Here is a 21,150-nt window from a genome sequence, read left to right as displayed (position 1 = left end):
GGAAAATTAGTTATTTTGCTTCTTTTAAGTAAAGGGGAATCAATGTATAGAAAAGGCATTCTACATTATGTATGTGGGAGTAGTGCAAACAAAAGCGAAATCTTGGAGAAAGAACACAAATGTAAGCAGACACAGTTCAACTGGAGTCAAAGTACCATGTTAAGAAAAACTGAGTGATGTTTTGGAGTGGTGGCTCTAAGGAGTAAGATTATCACAATGAGAACATATATTTGGAATATCAGAGAGCCATTCATGTATGTGTGTTTGTGTCTGTCTGTCTTTTGGAGGACAGATTGTAATGCAGTGAGATAGGAGTATGGCAACATCCAGGAGACTGTTTTATTTGCACAAATTGGCAGTGATTTGATTTTAATGTATATTAAGAATTTTTAAAAATGACATTAAAAGCAAAGCTAGGTTCCTTCTTTCCCTTATTTGTATGTTCTTAAAGAGGTGGGGAGTTGGAAGGAACAGCCAGGAATGGTCTTCTGGGAAGGATAATAGTTTTATTGAAGATGCTCAATCTTTGGGTTTCTTTTCTCTCTCCAGGAACTTCGAGGAGTGTCCAGCAGTTTCTGGCTATGTGTGACAGGGGTGAAACTTCCGAAGGGGTCAAGTACAGAGGAAAGACTTTGAACTACCGGAGTCTCCCCCATCGTTCCAGAACAGATGCCTCCCGGGGACCATGGTCAGAGGCCAACCAGCATATTGGGGCCAGATTCCTGACTACTCCAGGGTGCAAGCCTCAGCTAACCCACACTGCCACACTACCAGAAAGACACCAGGGCCTTCAGGTTCCTCATGCTCAGTCCTGGGGGGATCTTTTCCATTCACCCTCCCATCCTTCTGTTGTTCACCCTTTGTCGCCATCATCAAGCAGTCTTTGTGTACCCATGAGGTCAGCTTGGAATTCAGGTCCTGTTCCAGGGTTTCGAGCCCCTGGTCCTCGAAGAGTAGATATGCCCCCAGATGATGACTGGAGGCAAAGCAGTTATGCCCTGCCATCTAGACACAGGAGGACAGGGAGAGAGGAGTTTCTTTTTTCCCTAGCAGATGCCCCTGGCAGAGAACAGATGAGAGGAAGAGCCCTGCAGCACAGCAGGTGGTAAAGGTCACCCCTTTCCTCTCCTGGAGCCACAGCTTTCTCTGTTAAACTGTACTGCAGCAGAGTTGGTACCCTGCATCCCTGCCAAGGTTGTGCAAGTCTTATCTCAACACAGAGTTGGCAGTTTCTCCCAGGGGTGCCAGGAACCCTTAAGGAGACCTGGCTTTGAGGGAATATTTGAAACTCCAGTTTCCATTCACCTAGCAAAAGGAAGCAGCCGCTGTGTAGGGTTTTATTTGATCCACTTTAAAGATGAATCCATGTTACTCTGGACACTAGCCATTCCTTAGGATCTTAGGGTCACCATTTTATTCTTGAATACTCTAAGCCCTTATATTCTGTTCCCTGTTATATTACCAACTTCTGGGCTTTGTTTTATCCACCTACCCCTATTATCTGACCTTCTGTCTTTTCCATCCCTCAACCTTGGAGGGACATGTAGCCTTGTAGTCTTGGTCCTGACCTCATCATTCAGGCTAGCCCACCTGCCCAGCCTATCAGCCTTCCCTCAGCCCCCAAACCTTAGGCCTAGAATGTGGGGCTGCCAACATAACATGTACTCTTCGGAACAGATGGGAGTCAGGCACACTAACATACCCTCCTGTCCTCAGCAGCACAGCCATACTGCCACTTGCTCAGTCGCCGCTGTAAACCCTCAGAGTCAGCTGAACTATTTTAGGGCCAAACATACTGTTTTTGTAAAGTATTTTTCATTAATAAATCTATAAGATAGTTCTATTTAATTCCTTGTCATTTAATTGTCTATTTGATTCCTTTTGTATTTTCTTGCTCTTTTGTATTGGGCTGGGGAAGCAAGAAATACCAATTCCCAGTGGCCTGGGGCTTAGTATATGGCTTTTGACTGAGTGAAAGTGAGGAACCGAGGAGCTGAAGACTGGTTGAAGGGTATGTATTCAAGGTAGGAGTCAATGAGTCCTAAAATGGAGTGACTTTCCTTGTTGTTATTGCTGCTGGTATATTTTCTATCCCTTTCCTGCCAAGAGGCACTCAACACTTTCATACTTTCTCCTTGCCTCCTCAGGGAGATTTTCTGGGTTTCAGACTCCTCTTACAAACTCAGTCCTGATCTAGGGACTCTTGGTGCCCTCCCTCTACACATTTCTCATGTGCGTCTTGTCCCTCCCTTGCTCTGTTCATATGGCTGCACCTTCCCTTCCCTCCAGAATTATGGCACTTCCATGTCAGAAAGATCCATTTTCACCCTTTCCTCACTTGAAAATTCATCTCCCTCTAAAAAATAATATGTGAGCTCCCTTAGCAAACATTACCCACTGGGCATTTCTCTTCTCTTAGATTATTCCAGCTCTCAGGATCATTAAGATTGACAAGTCAAGAGGTAGAGAGGTGGTCTTTGAGTCGTTTGGACTATTGCTTGCCTAATTATCACCATCTATTATGAACAGATTCTGAGCACATGTAGTATCGAGCAGGCAGATGGGTAGGCATTTCTCACCCTATCCTACTTGAATCCTGTGCCATCAAGGTAATATAGATCTGGAACTTCCCTGACAGTCCCGTGGTTAAGACTTCGCGCTTCCACTGCATAGGGCACCGGTTTGATCTCTGGTTGGGGAACTGAGATCTGACATACCCTTCCAGGTGCAGCAAAAAAAAAAAAAAAAAAAAAAGATATATAGATCTTAGGATATTCTGATCCCTGCTACTGATCGAGTACCTCTCCTGGTGTCATAACACATACTCTTCTTCTAATAATTATTGACTGAACAATCATTTGTTGTCCCACTACTCCCTTCCCCATGAAGGTACATCTTTAAAGTTTCCATAGACAATCCAGGCCCACATTCTACCGTAGAGGTATTTCTTCAGTTTAGTTCAGTCGCTCAGTCGTGTCCGACTCTGCGACCCCATGAACCGCAGCACGCCAGGCCTCCCTGTCCATCACCAACTCCCGGAGTCCACCCAAACTCATGTACATCCAGTGGATGATGCCATCCAACCATCTCATCCGCTGTCATCCCCCTCTCCTCCTGTCCTCAATCTTTCCCAGCATCAGGGTATTTTCCAATGAGTCAGCTCTTCGCATCAGGTGGCCAAAGTATTGGAGTTACAGCTTCATCATCAGTCCTTCCAATGAACACCCAGGATTCATCTCCTTTAGGATGGATTGGTTGGGTCTCCTTGCAGTAGAGGTATTTCTTATGAGGAACTAATTTCCAATTCCCTATTGCCTTCGAAATCTCTCTTTTCTGAGTGAATCAAGAGGGAGGCTGTGTCCTTTTCAGGTGAATTTCGTAGACTCAATGAACGTCTCGGTGACAAAACTCTTCCTTTCCTCTTACCTGTTTTGACTCTTAACCCTTAGAGCCTAGTCTGCTCTACCTGCATTGTTTGTGCTTTCAGACTCTTGACAATTCCAGGCTCTAAACACAAGGGCCAGATTGTCTCTCAAACTCTATTCTGAACCGTTGCTTCGCTCTAGAACCTACAGTGCTTCCTCTAATTCTTATGTCAGTTACCCGGATGTGATAGTCAAGTTGTTATACTTTTTTTTTCCCCCCTCTATTTGTGGGAGATTCTTAGGTTTGGTCACGTCTCCCCATCTTTCTAGGAGATCCATGAAAGCCGGTGTCATGTTCCCTAGCACTCGTTCACCGCAGGAACTAGCTGCAGACAATCATCTCTCCACACTCTCTTTTATTTCTTCTTGCCCAGAATTTTAAGCTGATCCCTTGGCATGGTCTTGTTTCTCTCCTAGCTTCAGTAATTTTGCCCAAGTCCCTAGAGCCTGCTCCGCCCCCGCCCCCGCAAGCGCGGTGCATGCCGGTCTTAGCCCCTCTGTAGGGAAAGAGAGTCCGCCATGTTCCCCGGCGGCGCCGCCGCTTGGCTCTGGTAGCCGCCGCCCCCGCCCCCAGCCCCGCCCGGCCCAGCGCCTAGCCGAGCCCCGGGCCCAGCATGGCCGCCCCGGAGCCGGCCCGGGCTGCACCGCCCCCACCCCCGCCCCCGCCGCCCCCTCCCGGGGCTGACCGCGTCGTCAAAGGTGAGAGGTGGACGAAGCCCTGGGGGCCTGGCCTGATGAGATAGCTGTGTGAGGGCGGGCGGGAGACCGTCCCCTCCGGAGCGGGCCCGGAAGGGCGGGCGAGTGACTGGCTGCCTCACTTGGGGAGTGGCCCCTGGGCGGGCCCCTGCTGGGCTGGGCTGAGTCGGTGGTGGCGGCTCCGAGGTCTCTCGCCTGCCTGCGGGCTGTGGCAGAGGTTTCGTTCTGTAGGTCTCCTAGCCGGAGGGGTGAGGCTACTAGTCGCAGTGAGCCTCTCTCTTTTCCTGCCCGGCCTGTCAAAGCGGCCCTGAGGCCGCGATTAGCTCTCTGCACCACGACAGCTGCACGCCTGGCTTGCCGGGGCGAACGGAGGGGCTCTGAGACCTTCAGCCACGCGGGGCTGGGTGATGAGCAGTCAGAAATCACCTCGCCTTTGGCCCACGCCTGCTCCCCAGTGACAGCCGTCCGCCCTATTCGCGCCTAGTTAATGCCAGCCGCAGGGGTTCGCACTCGGCCCTCAGGTGTCACCCCGCGCGGAAATTGGGGGAACTGTATGGGATTGGACTAGTGTGAAGGGACAAGCCAGAATTTGGGGGCCCCGGGTTTAAGTGCAGAAGAGATGAAAAAAAGACAGTAAAAAAAAGAAAAAAAAAGAGCTTCGGGGATAGGAAGAAGCATTTACTTAGAACCGGCAACACTGGTCAGAGGGCAAGAGGGGTTAGCTCTCCCGTGCATGCAAACGCCTACACACTCCCCCAGAAGAAAAAATTAAATATTTCTCCGCTGGTGCAGAATTTATGATTGTTTAACTACAACCGGTCATCACATTAATTTGAAATAGAGAAATTGAAGGCTAATTTAGAATTGCTTAAAATTTCCATGCTCTCTGGGAGCGCCCATCAACTTCAAACACTGCTGTGGAGGTGAAGAACATAATTTGAAATGATTTTTCTTTATCATGTAGCTTGGTCAATAAATTGAAATCATTTTAGAATAAAGTTTTCTTTATTGTACCACATTTATTTTTGAAAGATAGATACTTCTTTTATTTGTTTTGTTTATTTCATTCAATTTCTCAAACATACTGGCATAATGTTTAAACACTGTTAGCCCAGTTTTGGAAATCTGACTAGACATGTTTCCATTAAAAGATTTAAAAACAAGAAAAACTTTTGTGGTTTTTAAATTTTAATTTATGAATTCTAGCCTCCTTTAATGATAATACTAATTTGTATTTACGTTTATGTAGACAATTTAAAAAACTTAATAGTGTATATATTCAGACCAGGCATCAACTGAAGAAAGCTTTTATGGAATCCTTGTCCCAAGAAGTCTTTTAAAAAAGAGAAAAAAGATTGGTAGTTCAGACATTCATGCTATTGTAAAATCTTGAAGTTTTGTTGGGTTGGGAATAGGAGACATGAGCTGCCTGTTAATTTTCTGACAGTATACCTGTGCTGTCTATTTATTTCCCCTGGCACTTTTCACCCTACTATTAGATGGGACAACCAGTCACATTTCTGAACAGTAAGTTTATGCTATACTTATGCTTGTGAATCTCCTTGATTTTTGTCATTTATATGGTAATGTTTCCCTTGTACTGTTTTAATACAGTAAAAATAAGATTCCAGACACACAGCAAATATTCCTTAGGGGTGGGTTGTGAATACAAGACACAGTCATATTTGCAGTTTATTGATATGAAATAAAAGTCATTTGATTTAGGTAAATGGGAGTTTGTTGATATAGAAAATCATAGTAGAACTCGTGGATATAAAATCCCATGTACTTAGTAGTATGCTCTTCAAGACAGCTTTCATTTCTTTATGGAATTTGTTAGCTAGTTGGAATGGTCGATATGGATCACATGCTTTAGAGATAGTGTGCAATAGATTGGTTTGTGCTGCTCCAGGAATTTCTGGCTTCCTTGGAAGTTACTGGGAAATAGAAGTCTTTTATATTTAATTTTCAAGCTTCTTTCTTGCCTTCCTCAGTAAGTAATTGTAGTATAATGTTGCATTTGATGACAAAGAACCCCAGTTTGCTGAAGCTATATAGCCATGGTGCTAATTCAACTTAAGTTTAACTTGTTACAAATCTAGATTTAAGTCTAGTATGTACTAGTTTTGCACCATTTCATAGTGGTAAGGTTATAGAGACCATCATTGGCATTGAATATAAATAGTATTTTACTCCCTGAAACTTTCCCCTGTTGTCTCAGCTTTTATACTCTTAGACTTCTAGTCAAGAGGCCTATATTTTATGGTCGCATAGGTTTTGGAGGGGAATAGGTCTTCTGTGTTTAGTGTCAAATGCCTGAATTTCACGTTATGTGAAGTTTGAGATCTTGGAATTTGGTAGGTGATTCATGTATAAATTATCTATTCACTGAAATTATTAGTGGTAATTCCATATCCCTGATTATGGGTGATTAGGTTTCCTGGTTCATTAAGACAGTTCAGTTCTGGGCCTGCTCCAGCTTCTGGCTCTGGTCAAATTCATCTTTTTGAAAGTTGGTGGAGCCCAAGTGGTTTAGGTGAGATAGTATGCCCTCTTAACTATTTTCTGTTAAGCATTTTTCTATCTTTAGCTAAGCTAGTAAGCTTGCAATAAGAAAATAGAAACTAGGAAAAACAGTTAATTTTTCCTAGTGCCTTTTTGCCACATCAGTAAAATTGGTGTGTGTAATTAATTAAAGCATAAAACCGTGAATTTATTTATATTGTTCTTCCTCCTCCCCCTGAAATTTACTTGACCTGAAATGTCCAGGTACTTCCTTTTCTCCCTCAGATACTTTTAAAATGTACTTTTTACTGTATAGATGAGGTCCCAGATTTGTAAAACTAGATTTTCCCTTGAAATTAATAAATCTATTACACTTGATGCAAAAATTCACCTTTATTGCTTACAGTGCATTGTGTATTTTGTGTACGTGTTCATTTTAGCACCCATGGTGCTACTCACTTTCTTTTGCATTCAGCATGTGTTATTCCCTAGGTTTTATTATCCTTATCTCTTAAATTATCAGACTTTCAGATTGAACCAAAATGTGTGTGTTGTAAGTTTTTTACCTGTTATATATCTAATGGGCAGCCTTGTGATTCATTAGGTTCTGTTGCCTGCTGACCTGCTTAAAAATCAGAGTTTGTTTGGCTAATGTGTTTTCCAGTACCTTCACTTTAATAGGATTGCTTATTTTCATTATAGATTTTTAGATGACCCACATAGGTCTTGGAGTCACATAGCTACTTCAAGTGTTTTGTGTGTGTGTGCGTGCCAATTCTAGTTCATTATGTTTGCTTGTTTTTTTTTTTTTTAATAATTTTATTTATCTATTTATGGCTGTGCTGGGTCTTGGTTGGTGTGTTTTCCTTTTTCTAGTTGCAGAGAGCAGGGGCTACTGTCTAGTTGTAGTGTGAGAGCTTCTCATTGTAGTGGCTTCTCTCGTTGCAGAGCATGGACTACATACAGGGCGTGTGGGCTTCAACAGCTGTGGCACATGGTCTAAACAGTTGGGGCTCCCAGGTTCTAGAGCACAGGCTCAATAGTTGTGGTGCATGGGCTTAGTTACTCCGGGGCATGTGGGATCTTCTCAGAAGAGGGATCGAACAAATGTCTCCTGCAACGGGAGACAGATTCTTTACCACTGAGTCATAGGGAAGCCCTAGTTCATTATATTTTGAAGGAATTTGAATTTTAATTGTTTTTCTTTTTTACAAAATCTGTTTTATGGACTTAACCTATCTAATAGAGATAATTCTTGAAAATGGTTTTTCTTTTCCTTTTTACCTCAGTCAAACTGTTGAGCATACTAAAACAAATCTTCAGTACCATGTGTCCTAGAGAAAGCAAGGGAGCAGAGAATAGTGTGTGTGTGCGTGTGTGTGTGTGTGTGTGTGTGTGTGTATGAGAGAGAGAGAGCAGTGAGAAGGAAAGAGAACACTCTGGCAACAAGTCATCTTGGAAGGAAAATGCCAAGGAAGAAATACAGCTGCTCAGTAGTGAAGCAAAAGCTCCAGGTTCCGGTGCTGTTGAATGAATTGGCAAGAGTTATAAGGAAAAGTTTGGTGAAAGAATTTTGATTTATTAGATGAGATGTGTTTTAGTGCCAATCCTATGATTTCATTTCAGTATAAAAATGTTTATTTTTGCATAGAGATGAAATAGTGAAGTCGCTCAGTCATGTCCGACGCTTTGCAACCCCATGGACTGTGTAGCCCACCAGGCTCCTCCGTCCATGGGATTTCCCAGGCAAGAATACTGGAGTGGGTTGCCATTTCCTGCTCCAGGGCATCTTCCCAACCCAGGGATTGAACCTGAGTCCTCCACATTGCAGGCAGATCCTTATATGGTATGTAAAATTTATTTTTGAAATTCAAAGTAACCAAATAGCAACTACTTATTTAATACCTGCCATATAGCTAAAAATTGTAGGGAAACAGTGTAAAAGATAAAATACAGCCTTGGTCCTTGGGGAGATAGGTACTCATGAAAAGTTAATAATTTATGTCATAAGACTGTGTGATTAATAATTGCCAGTTAAGTGGCAGACCCAGGAAGTTGAGTTCAAAGGAGATAGGGATGAGTCTAGATTTGATTGTTAGCAAGGGTTCGTATAGGAGGAAAGAGCTTTGAGGATGGGTAGGATTCAAACCCGAGAAGGCAATGGCACCCCACTCCAGTACTCTTGCTTGGAAAATCCCATGGACGGAGGAGCCTGGTAGGCTGCAGTCCATGGGGTCGCTAAGAGCTGGACACAACTGAGCGACTTCACTTTAACTTTTCACTTTCTTGCACTGGAGAAGGAAATGGCAACCCACTCCAGTGTTCTTGCCTGGAGAATCCCAGGGACGGGGGAGCCTGGTGGGCTGCCGTCTGTGGTGTCACACAGAGTCTGACACGACTGAAGTGACTTAGCAGCAGCAGCAGCAGCAGCAGCAGGATTCAAATAAGCAGAAGATTGGGACCATTTATTTGTGCATCATTTATTGAATATGGATGTTAGGGATACAGAATTGAATTAGTTATATTAAGTAAGATAGATTTTTCTTGGAGGCTGTCTAGTGGAGGAGACTTTATTGCAAATAAATTAATGTAATGTATTAGGTACAAAGTGCTGTTGGAGCTGTATAGAGGAATTGATTCTTACTTGGAGAGAAAGCTTCACTGAACAGATTATGCTTTGAGTGGAACCTTAAAGGATGAGTAGAATTTCTTCAGATATTAAAGTGGAGCTGAGATAGAGAAAATATTTTCTAGTAGAGAAAACAGCAGTAGAAAGGCATGGAGTTTGAAAAAAGCATGGAATGTGTGGCAGTTTTGGGTAAAGTTCCTTGGCAAGGAGTAGCAGATGAAGTTGAAAAGGTTTTTTTGCACACCAAGTTGAGGACCTGAAATTTAGGGAGTATAGCCTCTGGATGATTAAGACTGCCTGGGTTTGAATTAAGACTGCCTACTTCTGCCTTGGAGAAGGCAATGGCCCACTCCAGTACTCTTGCCTGGAAAATCCCATGAATGGAGGAGCCTGGTAGGCTGCAATCCATGGGATCTCAAAGAGTCAGACAGGACTGAGCGACTTCACTTTCACACATTGGAGAAGGAAATGGCAACCCACTCCAGTGTTCTTGCCTGGAGAATCCCAGGGACGGGGAGCCTGGTGGGCTGCTGTCTATGGAGTCGCACAGAGTCAGACACGACTGAAGCGACTTAGCAGCAGCAGCAGTTCTGCCTTAATCATTTCACTGAGGACAAGATACTGAGTATCCCCAACCCTCAATTTTCTCATCTGCAAAATACAGTTTAATAAAGTTATGGGATTTTTGAAGGATTAACAGAGACATTTCATGAAAATCTGTACCATAGTGCCTGGCCTGACGCATTATTGAAAGTTTTAAAGTAGAGGGATGACCCAATGTTTTGGTTTTTGAAAGGTAACATGATATTGTTGATAAGTGATTACTGATTAAAATGGAAGAGACTAAAATCAGGGTGTCAGAAGGTTTAATGGAGTAGTCCAAGTGTAGAATGACTACAGCATGGATGAATTATGAGAAAGAGAAAAACCAAATATGACGCAAATCCTTAGTAATATTAGAAAGTAGATATACAGGAGCAGTGCCTGGGTGTGGGAATGAAACAGGTAGAAGAGCAAACTTCTAATTTTGCTTTAGTGATTGTTTAAATTGAGCAGTTGTAGTTAGAGGCAGAGATTGGAGTGATAGGTAAGAGACTGGGGATGGTTAAGAAGGACTTTGAAAAATAAGTTTCAGACTTTTGTCTCCTTTATTCATTAATCCTTTTTGGACTAAACAGTAAAGGGTAGAAAAGAAATTAGGGTGGAAACCACCCCAGTATTATGAGTAGATTTATTTAGCTGTGCTTTGTACAATAAAGGGGGAGGAAAAGTAGAGCTTAGATTTTTCTGGTACGCAAAGTGATAAGAACTTGAACTAGCACTGCAGCAATGGAGATGTAAAAAAAAAAAAAAAGAGAAAATTTAAAATAGAACTTAGAGTCCAGAAAGAGAAGAGTGACATCAAAATTTTAAATCTGAGTGACAGAGAATGATGATTTCATAACAAAAATAAGCCAGGAAGGACAAACTAATTTTTGAGGGAAGGGTATTGTGTTCAAAGAACCACCACAAATTAAAAGGAATTCAAGGGATACCTAGAAATTTTGAAGACAGTGCTGTAGGATTTATTGAACCTTTCCTTAAAGCATGTGGCTAATGCATGCTTCTACCCCTGGCAGCTGGGTGGGTTATACCATTTTTCCTGATGCAGGAGACTTTTGATGACTCTTTTAGTCAGAAGAGCATTGTTGCCAGGTTGGTATAAGACAAGTGGTACTGAAGTAGCATTCTGAAGACCTCAGTTTCAATCATAACTCTACCCCTTACTAGTTGAAACACCCTGAGAGAGCCATTAACTTGTCTGAACCTGTTATCCTCTCTGTGAAATTGAGATAAAATTGCCCTACCAAACTCATAGGATGTCTCTGATAATCATAGGATTATGTATATGAAAGCATTTTGTAAACTGTAAACAAAGCACTAGAAATATATTGTCATTACTATATAAATTAGTGTAAAGATAAGTAATTTAGAAACTGTAGCTAATGTTTCATTAATTCAGTGAATGTTCATTAGTACCTATCTTCTAATCACTAGGTATATAGTGATGAAAGACAGCTTGCTCCCTTTCAAGGAGCTCGTAAGCTTGAGGGGGGAAACAAGGTAGTTACAGTGCAGCTGATAGGCACCCCGCTGTAGGTGTGCATCGTATGCTTTGCCGTGAAACTGCAAAGGAGGGGCCACTGTTAACCTAGCCAAAGAACAGGAAAATTTTTCAAGAATTGGAACACTGATATGAAGTTTAAGGACAAAGAGAAATTAGACAAAATGTGGAAATAGTGTACCCATAAATAATAGGGAATGCAATGTACAGAGGTTTTTTTGAGTGATGTAGTTTTAAAAATGAAAATAAATGGGGCTTCCCTGCTGGCCCAGTGGTTAAGACTCTGAGCTCCCAATGCAGGGGGCCCAGGTTCGATCCCTGGTCAGGGAACTAGATCCCATATGCTGCAACTAAGACCTGGTGCAGCCGAATAAATGAATTAAAAAAAAAGAAAAAAAAGGTAAAAAAAAAAAAAAGAAAATAATATCTGGAGTATAGTATGTGTCTGGAATATGAGTTAGTGGCAAAAGATGAGGGTTGGAAATGTAGGCAAGGGTCAGATTAGAAGGGATTTTGTATGACATGTTAAAGTACAGAATTTGGATTTTATGTGATGCATTCAGTCTTGCAACAGGTGGATGTCGAGATCTGAATTTTAAAAAGAGTATTCTGAGTTATTGTGAAACCTGGGAAAAATTGAAAAGATTTTTGTAATTTTAGGGGGAAAAAAACGTCCTTATTAAGTGTCTTAGAACCAAAGGGATGAAACCAGACCAGAGAATTATCTAGGACCTACTTATTGGCTGTGTTAGGGTGAGGAAGAAAAAGACTTTTAGGATAATTTCCAGATAAATAACTTTATTGGTGATAGTTTGGAGGGAAAGTTCATGCATTAAATTTTGGCTGTATTAAGTTTAAGATACTTATGGAACATCCAAGTGGAGATATTTAATAGTTTAATAGGGATTTGGAGTTTAGTGGTACAGTCTGGACTGAGTAATCTATTTGGGAGTCCACAAAATATAGATTTTGGTTGAAGCCATAGTTACAAATGAGAGGAGTATAATATGAGGGCCAAGGACAAAATTCTCAGCCACACTGTCATAGGATTAGGAAAAGGACTAGAAGTTCATGAGAGAGGCTAATCAGGTATGACCAGATAATTAAGAGAAAAACCAGGTGAGTGATTTCAAGAACCCAAGAGAGAGAGTTATAAGGTGAAGAAATAGAGCAGAAGCCAGATAAATGTGGGTTGAGGAAAGAAGACAAAATGTGAAAAAATGAAGGTATATCCATTGTAGATTACTCTTTCAGGAAGCTTAGATGTAAAATATGGGATATATATGGCAGAAACAGGGATGAGGAGTAAGGGAAAATTACTTGTTGGGGTTGTTTTTAAGATCATAGAGAATTGGGTACAATCTTCCCTTGGTATCTGTGGGGATTTGTTTCCAGGATACCCCTCCCTCTTTCAAAATCAGTGGATGCTCAAATTCATTATATAAAATGGTATAATATTTGGATATAGCCTATCTGTATCCTCTCATTTACTTTAAATCATCTCTAAATTACTTATAATACCTAGTACAATGTAAATGCTATGTAAATAGTTGCTAGAGAGGCAAATTCAATATTCTCTTTTTGGAATTTTATTTTTAAAATATTTTTATTTTTAAAGTATTTTCTGTCTGTGGTTGGTTGAATCCTCACATGCCAACCTGTCATTTTGGAGGGCTGGCTGTATGTTTATCTGCTCAAAGGGAAGACCCTATGGAGAGTTGGAGGCAGAAAAAACAGAATAGGGGCATGGGTGGGTGGGAAGAGTGAGTGAAGTGAAGATGTTGGGGGTGGGGTGGGATTCAAAGCACAGTAGAATGTTTAGTATTGGGTGGGAGGAATCTTCTTCCTTGAGATTGGAAGAAATGTAAAGATGGATACTGGTATAGATGTAGATGGAGAGGAGCAGAAAAATGACATTTGGTCTGAAGGTCTCAATTTTCTCTGAAAAAGATGCAAAGTTGATTACTGAGTAAGAGAGAAATTAACTTTAGGGTTCAAGGAGGAGGTGACCATTTGAAATCTCCACTGAGGAGAATGGGAGAGAGCACAGACAAGGATGTTTAATTGGATTGCTGACAAGTACCAGTGACCAAGTGTTGGAGACCATTAATTTGTATAAGCACTGAACTGTTTTGATGATTTTTTACTTAATGTCCAACTTTAGAAACTAGTTCATCTAAGAATTGGAGTTTTATAAGTAGAAGTACAAAAGAACAAAACAACTCAGGATGTTGTTTAAAAAGTAGGTGGTTGATGGAGTAGCTTCAAAATTACAAAAGCGAAGGTTTCCAGAAGTGGTTGATTAGGAGAGGTGTCCAGGTTCTTGATATACTTGGAGAACAAATAAAGAAAAGGGAGTGAGTCTGAAAGCATTAAGAGATTTTGCTCATGGAGTAAGAGATTGGAATTCAGAATTTCAGAGGTAGAGCAGAAATTATGGGCAAGGCTGGGAAAGCTTAAGTGGAGTGGAGCTCAGAACCTCTCATTTCTTGGGTTTACATAGGTCATCCTCAGGGACATTGATGATGGTGGTGCTTAGAGAGGAGAAGGCTTTTGAACTAGGAACCTGAGTTTCATGTGAGAGTTGACCAGAAGTGTAGTAGATGGCTAGGACAAGAATAAACTAGCCAGAAGACGTGAACCTCAAAGGAGACAGCATTTTCCTCTTCACAGGAGTGATGATGTTAGATGTGAAAATGGAGAGCTAAAAGACTATAGCCTTTTCTGCTCAGAGTGGTGGGAATTCTAGAGGCTGCAGTGAAGATGATTGGGAGGGAGGAGAACAGCCTGAGGATGTTCTTAGTCGCTGAGTCCTGCCTGACTCTTTGCAACGCTGTGTGGCCTCACCGGGCTGGTAGTTTGCAGTCTTTCTTAGGGTTGGGCAGCAGGGAAAAGCTCCTCTGTTTACTGACCATTCACATCGTATGTACGAACATCTATGTGCTGGTTTTTCCCTGTCTAAAACTTAGAAGAGTTGGAAAACAGTAATAGTTGGCTGAAGATGAATTAGAAATGTAAAAAAACAGTTAAAAACCTAAAATTAGATGGAAATGCTTTAAAAGTACCTTAGGAGTTGCAGAATGGTAGTAGTTGAGAATATTAATTTCACGATTAATAACAAATTCAACCCTCTATTGACCAGCAGTGTCAGTAATTAATTTCCTATTAGGCCAAATTTTATTTGGTCAGTTTTCTTTTGCTTAGTTAGATCACCTGCTATGGCTCCTTTTTCAACCTGCCAAAGAGCACAGTGCCTTTTTGCCTCTTATTTTCTTATTTACTTATATATTAAAACATTTTTCCAAAACTTTCTACTCTCCCGTTTCAGTGTTGTGTTTAGTTTTCATCTGCTTTTATCTATGGTGACATTTCTTCACCTCTCTACCTGCTCATTCCTTAAAAGGTATTGCAGCTGTTGCTGAAATTTAAAAGTATGTCTTGCATTGAAAAAGAAATGGAAAACATAGGTCTGGGGGCAGTGTATACTTTTTTCCCCCAAATGAATAAGACATTCTGACTCTTGGTTAAAGAGGAGCAGTACCTCGGTGTGATTTGCAGTGGGGCATCACAGTGTCCATGAAAACATGCAGTACCACAGGTGACTGGCTGATGTAGGGGAAGGTCTCCCACATAGGTTTTTAGGAAGTTCTGTATTTTGAACAAAGTTCAGCTATTAGTGGAATTATGTTTTGATTATTAGGCATTATGTTATGCATAATCTGGAATGCAGCATCTTAAACAGTATCTCTTTTCCTGAGTAGAGGAAAAATTTCTCTTGGCCTGATGAGAAAAATATCCCAGTTTGATCTCAGAAATTTTTATTTAAGAGATATTTAAACTTTTCATTTTCATAATGTCCCAAAAGTAACTTTTGATTTATTTGGTAATTGTTAATTTCTATCATTTTAAAACTGTTGATTTACTGCTAGTGGCAAATTTGATTATAGCATATAGTATGCTGCTGCTTCTGCTAAGTTGCTTCAGTTGTGTCCGACACTGTGCGACCCCATGGACGGCAGCCCACCAGGCTCCTTCGTCCCTGGGATTCTCCAGGCAAGAACACTGGAGTGGGTTGCCATTTCCTTCTCCAGTGCATGAAAGTGAAAAGTGAAAGTGAAGCCTCTCAGTCGTGTCCTACTCCTAGCGACCCCATGGACTGCAGCCCACTAGGCTCCTCCGTTCATGGAATTTTCCAGGCAAGAATGCTGGAGTGGGTTGCCATTGCCTTCTCCGATAGCATATAGTATAATAGTCCGTTTAATCTTTGGTTGAAGGAAAACATACATTAGTAAAGGTTTTTATTTTTTTAGAATCTGACATAGCTATATTTGGGCGGCCCCATGGACTCTGTAGCCCATCAGGCTCCTCTATCCATGGGAATTCTCCAGGCAAGAAATAACTGGAGTGGGTTACCATGCAGTCCTCCAGGGGATCTTCGCAACCCAGAGATCGAACCCAGGTTTCCCGAATTGCAGATGGATTATTACCATTTGAGCCACCAGGGAAGCCCTGTTTGGGGAAGCAAAGTGTACTTTAATGCCTTGTTCTAGATGCAGTAAAAACTAATGGGAATAAATGTATTCTAAAGAAGTAGGGGGAAGCAAGTTTTGTTTTATTATCAAAAAAGGGTAAAAGCTAGAGGGATTGATGATTTCAAAGTCTTTTAGAAATGGTTTATATTCCTCTGCTTTAGTTCTTATTTCACTTCTAAGAACTGAGCTCTTCATAAATTATTTTTCTGCTATGAGAATATTGTTATTTATTATTCTTTCTTAGGTAATTGATAAAATTCTAACCCAGTCCCCTGTTTTTAGTTACTTTAAGTTGAACTGTGAAGAAGTGGTTCATCCTATACTTTTCCAATCTTCTGTATAATAATTGATAATCACAATGATGGTCAGGAAGATACTGTGTACTATATGCCCATACACAAAGCGAGTTTTTTCTTTAAAAATTTACTTCAGAAAAGAGAGAAATACATTTGGGTCTATATGTGGACTACATTCTTACTATAAATTTCTTTCTTTTTTTTGAAAAACAAAATACTCTTTGGTAAAAAGCCTAAAACTGCTTCAACCCAAGCTGATTTTGAATGTATAAAGAGTTCGTTTGTTGGATCCAGTTAAAAAGGAATAAAAAATTTTAACAGATATATAATAACTTTTCCTAGGTACATGACCTTAAGGTAGATGCCATTGAAAATGGACTTTCATGTTCTCTATTCCACTTAACAGATTTCAATTTAAAACAATACAGTTGGTAAATACTTGTGGAAATCATAAACATATGCTACAGGAGTAAAAAGGCCAACTATTTCAGTAGTTAGACAAATGGAAATTGTGTTTTAGGATAAATTTGCAGCAATAGCATTGAACATGTATTTAAAAAGTACTGTGTCTTAAACAACTTAAATGGAAGTGAGGATGATTTGCTTATAAAAGTTAGATGACAAAAAATGAATCCAGTGGTAAGGAATGCACTGATGTCAAAAGTGTGTATAAAGATTTTTGAATGAAACTGTTATGTGAAAAATGAAGGTAAGAGAAAAAGCAGTATTTAAAAATTATCATTTATTAATATTATTTTAAATATATATATGCATCTAAATTAATTTAAATCCATAAGTAAATGTTTGGCTGTTTTAGTCTATATTCCTAGAAATTTCTGGGCTTCCCTGGTAGCTCAACTGATAAAGAATCCTCCTGCAATGCAGGAGACCCTGATTCAATTTCTGGGTCGGAAAGTTCCCCTGGAGAAGGATTAGGCTACTCTCTCCAGTATTCATGGGCTTCCCTGGTGGCTCAGACCGTAAAGAATCTGCCTGCAGTGCAGGAGATCTGGATTCAATACCTGGGCTGAGAAGATCCGTTGGAGGAGGCATGGCAGCCCACTCCAATATGCTTGCCTGGAGAATCCCCTTGGACAGAGGAACCTGGCAGGCTACACTGCATGAGGTTGCAGAGTCGGACACAACTGAGCGACTAAACACAGCACAGAAATTTCTGCTCAAGTTGGCCAGCAGGCATTGTTTTATATATTTTTATTAGGAAATTGGTCAGTTACCTTATATTTGGGATTTCTATTTATGCTTGTATGGTATTAAGTTATATTTATTATACTTCATTTAAGATGAAGAGTATATAATATGTTTTGAGAATTCTGTCAAAAAATGTTTTGGCTTAAAGAAAAAGCTTTAGTTATCCTGAATAAAATTAATTTTGTGAGACAATTCATTTCTCTAATAATTCTCATGTTGTTATATATAGATTATTTTAAAAAGAAGCATAATTTGATTTCTCTTTTTAAAAAAGCTTTTAAAAGTTAATACCTCTATCTAGTAAATGAAGAAACAAAAGCTTTAGCTTTTCAGTTTTGAATCTTACTTACCTAGATCCATTAATTATTTTTTATGTTAATATATTAATAGTGATTTTTTTTTATTAATTAAAAAAAAATTTCAGCTGTTCCTTTCCCCCCAACACATCGCTTGACATCTGAAGAAGTATTTGATATGGATGGGATTCCCAGGGTTGATGTTCTGAAGAACCACTTAGTAAAAGAAGGTCGGGTAGATGAAGAAATTGCACTTAGAATTATCAATGAGGGTGCTGCCATTCTTCGGAGAGAGAAAACCATGATAGAAGTAGAGGCTCCAATTACAGGTACACTTATTTATGTTTTGGATATTATTTTTTTTTACTGTACCACTGTTTACATACCTAATTATAAAACTGTTTATTCTTCATATTGTATACTAAATTAGTATTACATGGACATTATCTTGAATTTCCAGATTATTTCCTATAACTTTTGAAAGTTTTTGCCTGTTTTCAATGAAGAAACATGATCCTAAATAATCTGAGTGCAGAAGTTAGTCTAATATGCTTTTACGAAGGTTTCATCAGTTGAGTTGGCCATCATTGAATTTGATTCAACAAATACTTATTTACTATGCTTTCAGTCATCAGGGGCAAATACCTCAATGCCATATCAGATACCAAAAATGATCATTTAGAAGTCATCAGAAAGTATGGAGTTAGAATGGATATTTTACTGCCACCAATATAATTTTATCATCCTAAGATGTGCATGCTTAACTTCCTAAAGAAGAGTTATATAAATTTAGATGAAAATTTTGTCACTTACTACAAATTTTAATACTCTTGTTATATCTTGTTCTAGATCTTGAGCACATGAACAGTTGGGTACACATTATCCCTGTCATGACTCTTCATAGATTGCTTCCGTCTTAGACCTTTCTTGACAGAATTTTATGCTCTCTCTTATGTAAATGAAATTAGAATTTAAGTAAAATTTGTTATTTTAGAGGTTTTTTTTTTCATATCTAATAATCTTCTTGTTTCAGTGTGTGGTGACATCCATGGCCAATTTTTTGATCTGATGAAACTTTTTGAAGTAGGAGGATCACCTGCTAATACACGATACCTTTTTCTTGGTGATTATGTGGACAGAGGTTATTTTAGTATAGAGGTAATAATCATATACTGTCTTTTGATTTGCTTTTAAGTGTTATCATAGATGATTTCTATTACTTCCTAATAAAATAAGTTCCTTAAATTACCTGTATTGGGTTCTTTTTAATACCTCTGCATATTCTGAAGTTTTTAGGTAAAGCTATTATTTATTCCTCTTTTGTCTTTCAAACTGTTCTCTTAATTTTTTTTGTGTTAGTGTAATTACCATTTCCCAGTGGAAATTATAAGCAAAATTATGGATCTTTATTGCCCTGTTATCTAGTGGCCCTAAGGAGCTAATGCTGTTTATCTCTCTTGCCCTTAAAGGCATTCAGCCATGGGAAAAAAAAAAAAAAAAAGATTAATTGTATTTTTCTAATTAAATAAAATAGAATGCTTTTATCACTTAAACTGTAGTGCTTCTATCTCTCCTCCTGTAGCCATTAAAACCCAAGTATATCATATGGAATCTTTATGTATTCTGAAAGTATTAATCTGCTTTTAAAAACTTGAGAGGCATTAAAATGACCTGTTTATAATCACTTAATAGTAGACTGTTCTTTTTGCTTCTTTTACTTTTCTAATTATAAAAATTAAAATAAGATATAGAACAATTTGTATTTTCTAATATATGCATTTCTTTCCTTTTTTGAAATGAAAATGAACTCCTATTATAATGTTCTGTAGCTTCCTTTTTTTATTAATTCCTATGCTCTGATGTCATGCCAGTTCAATTATAAATTTACAGCATCATTTTTAATAGCTGCATTGTATTCTGTCGACTAAACTAGTCACAGTCAATTTAATCAATTCTTATTGTTAGGCATTTAAGGTGTTCCCAGTTTTTTGCCATTGCAATTGATGCTTCAGTGGACCATATTATTTATACGTCTTTATATACTTGCCCAGTTATTTCCATAGGACAAATTCTTAGAGGTTAAATTGTTGAGTAGAAGCTCCGCAAATAGATAGGTGTGTTAGCATTAATGTGTTTCAAGCATATTCTAAGCAGTTAACATACTTGATTAATTTTTACAACAAAGTTATGAGGTAAGTACTGTTATTTTATCCATTTTATAGAGGAGCCTGAGGCTTGAAAAGGTTAAATAACTTGCCCAAGGTCATATTGTTAGTAAGTGGTGGAGCTAGGCAGTTTGAACCTGTGCTTTTAACCATGTCCTCCACTAGATATTGAAACCTTACCTGATGAATTTCTATGCCAGTTACTGTTGTTTATATCTCCTCTAGTGTTTTCAACCTCCGTTCTGAGGTATGCTAGGATCCTTGGTGGGAAAGGGAGCTCAGGGCTCTGTCCATCCAAATTCCCTTGGGAATTTTATTATCCTGAGTTGTTCTTTCTGTTCATAGTGTCATCATCAGCCCCTCTCAGTCTTCCCTTGGAGCCTTTAAGAAAGCTAGAAATTGGCCCTTCTTGATAGAAAGATTGGGGCTTTTGACAGAAACAATAGAACAATTTTAGGAAGCTTAGTTGGTAACAGAGCGTTTAGTATTAGAGGGTTTTGTAGCAGACTTTTTTTTTTTTAAACAAGACTTTTTTTTAAAGTTTTTTTTTTTTGATGTGGACCAGTTTTAAAGTCTTTATTGAATTTGTTATACTTTTGTTTTTGTTTTCTGTTTGGTTTTTTTGACTCATGGGATCTTAGTTCCCCCATCAGGGACCGAACCCCCATCCCCTGCACTGTAATAAGTCTTAACCACTGAATCACCAGGGAAGTCCCTGTAGCTGACTCTTTTAATTCATTTTATTGTTGGAAAGTAATAAAGAATCGGAATAAGTGAAAAGGGCAGGTATTTATTAAGTACTTACCAGGCTTAATTATTTTTTTTCTTGTGAATAAAATGAAATGTGTTACACATTTCAGTTAACCTTAACTTGTTTAACACATTTCAGTATACCTTAACTGGTTTAAAACAAAGTTTGTGAGAATTCCCTGGTAGTCCAGTGGTTAGGACTCCATGCTTTCACTGCCAAGGACCCAGGTTTGATCCTTGGTCAGGAAACCAAGACCTGCAGCTATGCAGTGCAGCCAAAAAAATAAATAGAGTTTGTATTTTCTTTTTTCTATGTGATCATGTGAACCAAACTTATTTACATATGAAATAGTCTTTCCTTTTTTTAAACCAAATAAGTGAAATGTGAGTCTCTTTCTTATGTTAGGTGTATTTAGAGAAAAATAGCTGCTGTTCTAATATTCTTTTTATTTAAAATTGCATTGTCTTTGAATCGTTTCAGATAATAAGCACCTAATTAGATAAGGCAGCATTCATAACTAACAAAGTAAACATAAAACATGA

At 39.3% G+C, this 21,150-nt stretch overlaps 2 protein-coding genes across 33 annotated transcripts in view; both read left to right on the top strand.

The window, feature by feature from the left end:
* USP54 (ubiquitin specific peptidase 54) overlaps nucleotides 1-1,848 on the top strand; it is a 118,163-nt gene extending 116,315 nt beyond the window's left edge. For all 25 annotated transcript variants that reach the window (XM_065922597.1, XM_065922583.1, XM_065922595.1 and 22 more), the window contains one exon: nucleotides 550-1,848. In XM_065922597.1, coding sequence (XP_065778669.1) covers nucleotides 550-1,109 — 560 coding nt within the window. In that variant the 3' untranslated portion in view covers nucleotides 1,110-1,848. The remainder of the gene's footprint in view (nucleotides 1-549) is intronic.
* A 2,123-nt stretch (nucleotides 1,849-3,971) lies between these two features.
* PPP3CB (protein phosphatase 3 catalytic subunit beta) overlaps nucleotides 3,972-21,150 on the top strand; it is a 47,285-nt gene continuing 30,106 nt past the window's right edge. For 4 of the 8 annotated variants that reach the window (XM_065922614.1, XM_065922611.1, XM_065922613.1 and 1 more), the window contains exons 1-3: nucleotides 3,973-4,124; nucleotides 17,821-18,021; nucleotides 18,726-18,850. In XM_065922614.1, the coding sequence (XP_065778686.1) occupies nucleotides 4,040-4,124; nucleotides 17,821-18,021; nucleotides 18,726-18,850 (411 nt within the window). In that variant the 5' untranslated portion in view covers nucleotides 3,973-4,039. Of the gene's footprint in view, nucleotides 4,125-17,820; nucleotides 18,022-18,725; nucleotides 18,851-21,150 lie in introns of those variants that run through there. The other 4 variants (XM_065922609.1, XM_065922612.1, XM_065922608.1 and 1 more) reach the window with 2 other exon arrangements.

The sequence above is a fragment of the Muntiacus reevesi genome, chromosome 2 (assembly GCF_963930625.1).
Source record: "Muntiacus reevesi chromosome 2, mMunRee1.1, whole genome shotgun sequence".
Lineage (NCBI taxonomy): Eukaryota > Metazoa > Chordata > Mammalia > Artiodactyla > Cervidae > Muntiacus > Muntiacus reevesi.
The sequence above is the reverse complement of the archived record's forward strand: the minus strand, read 5'-3'. Positions and strand labels throughout refer to the sequence as shown.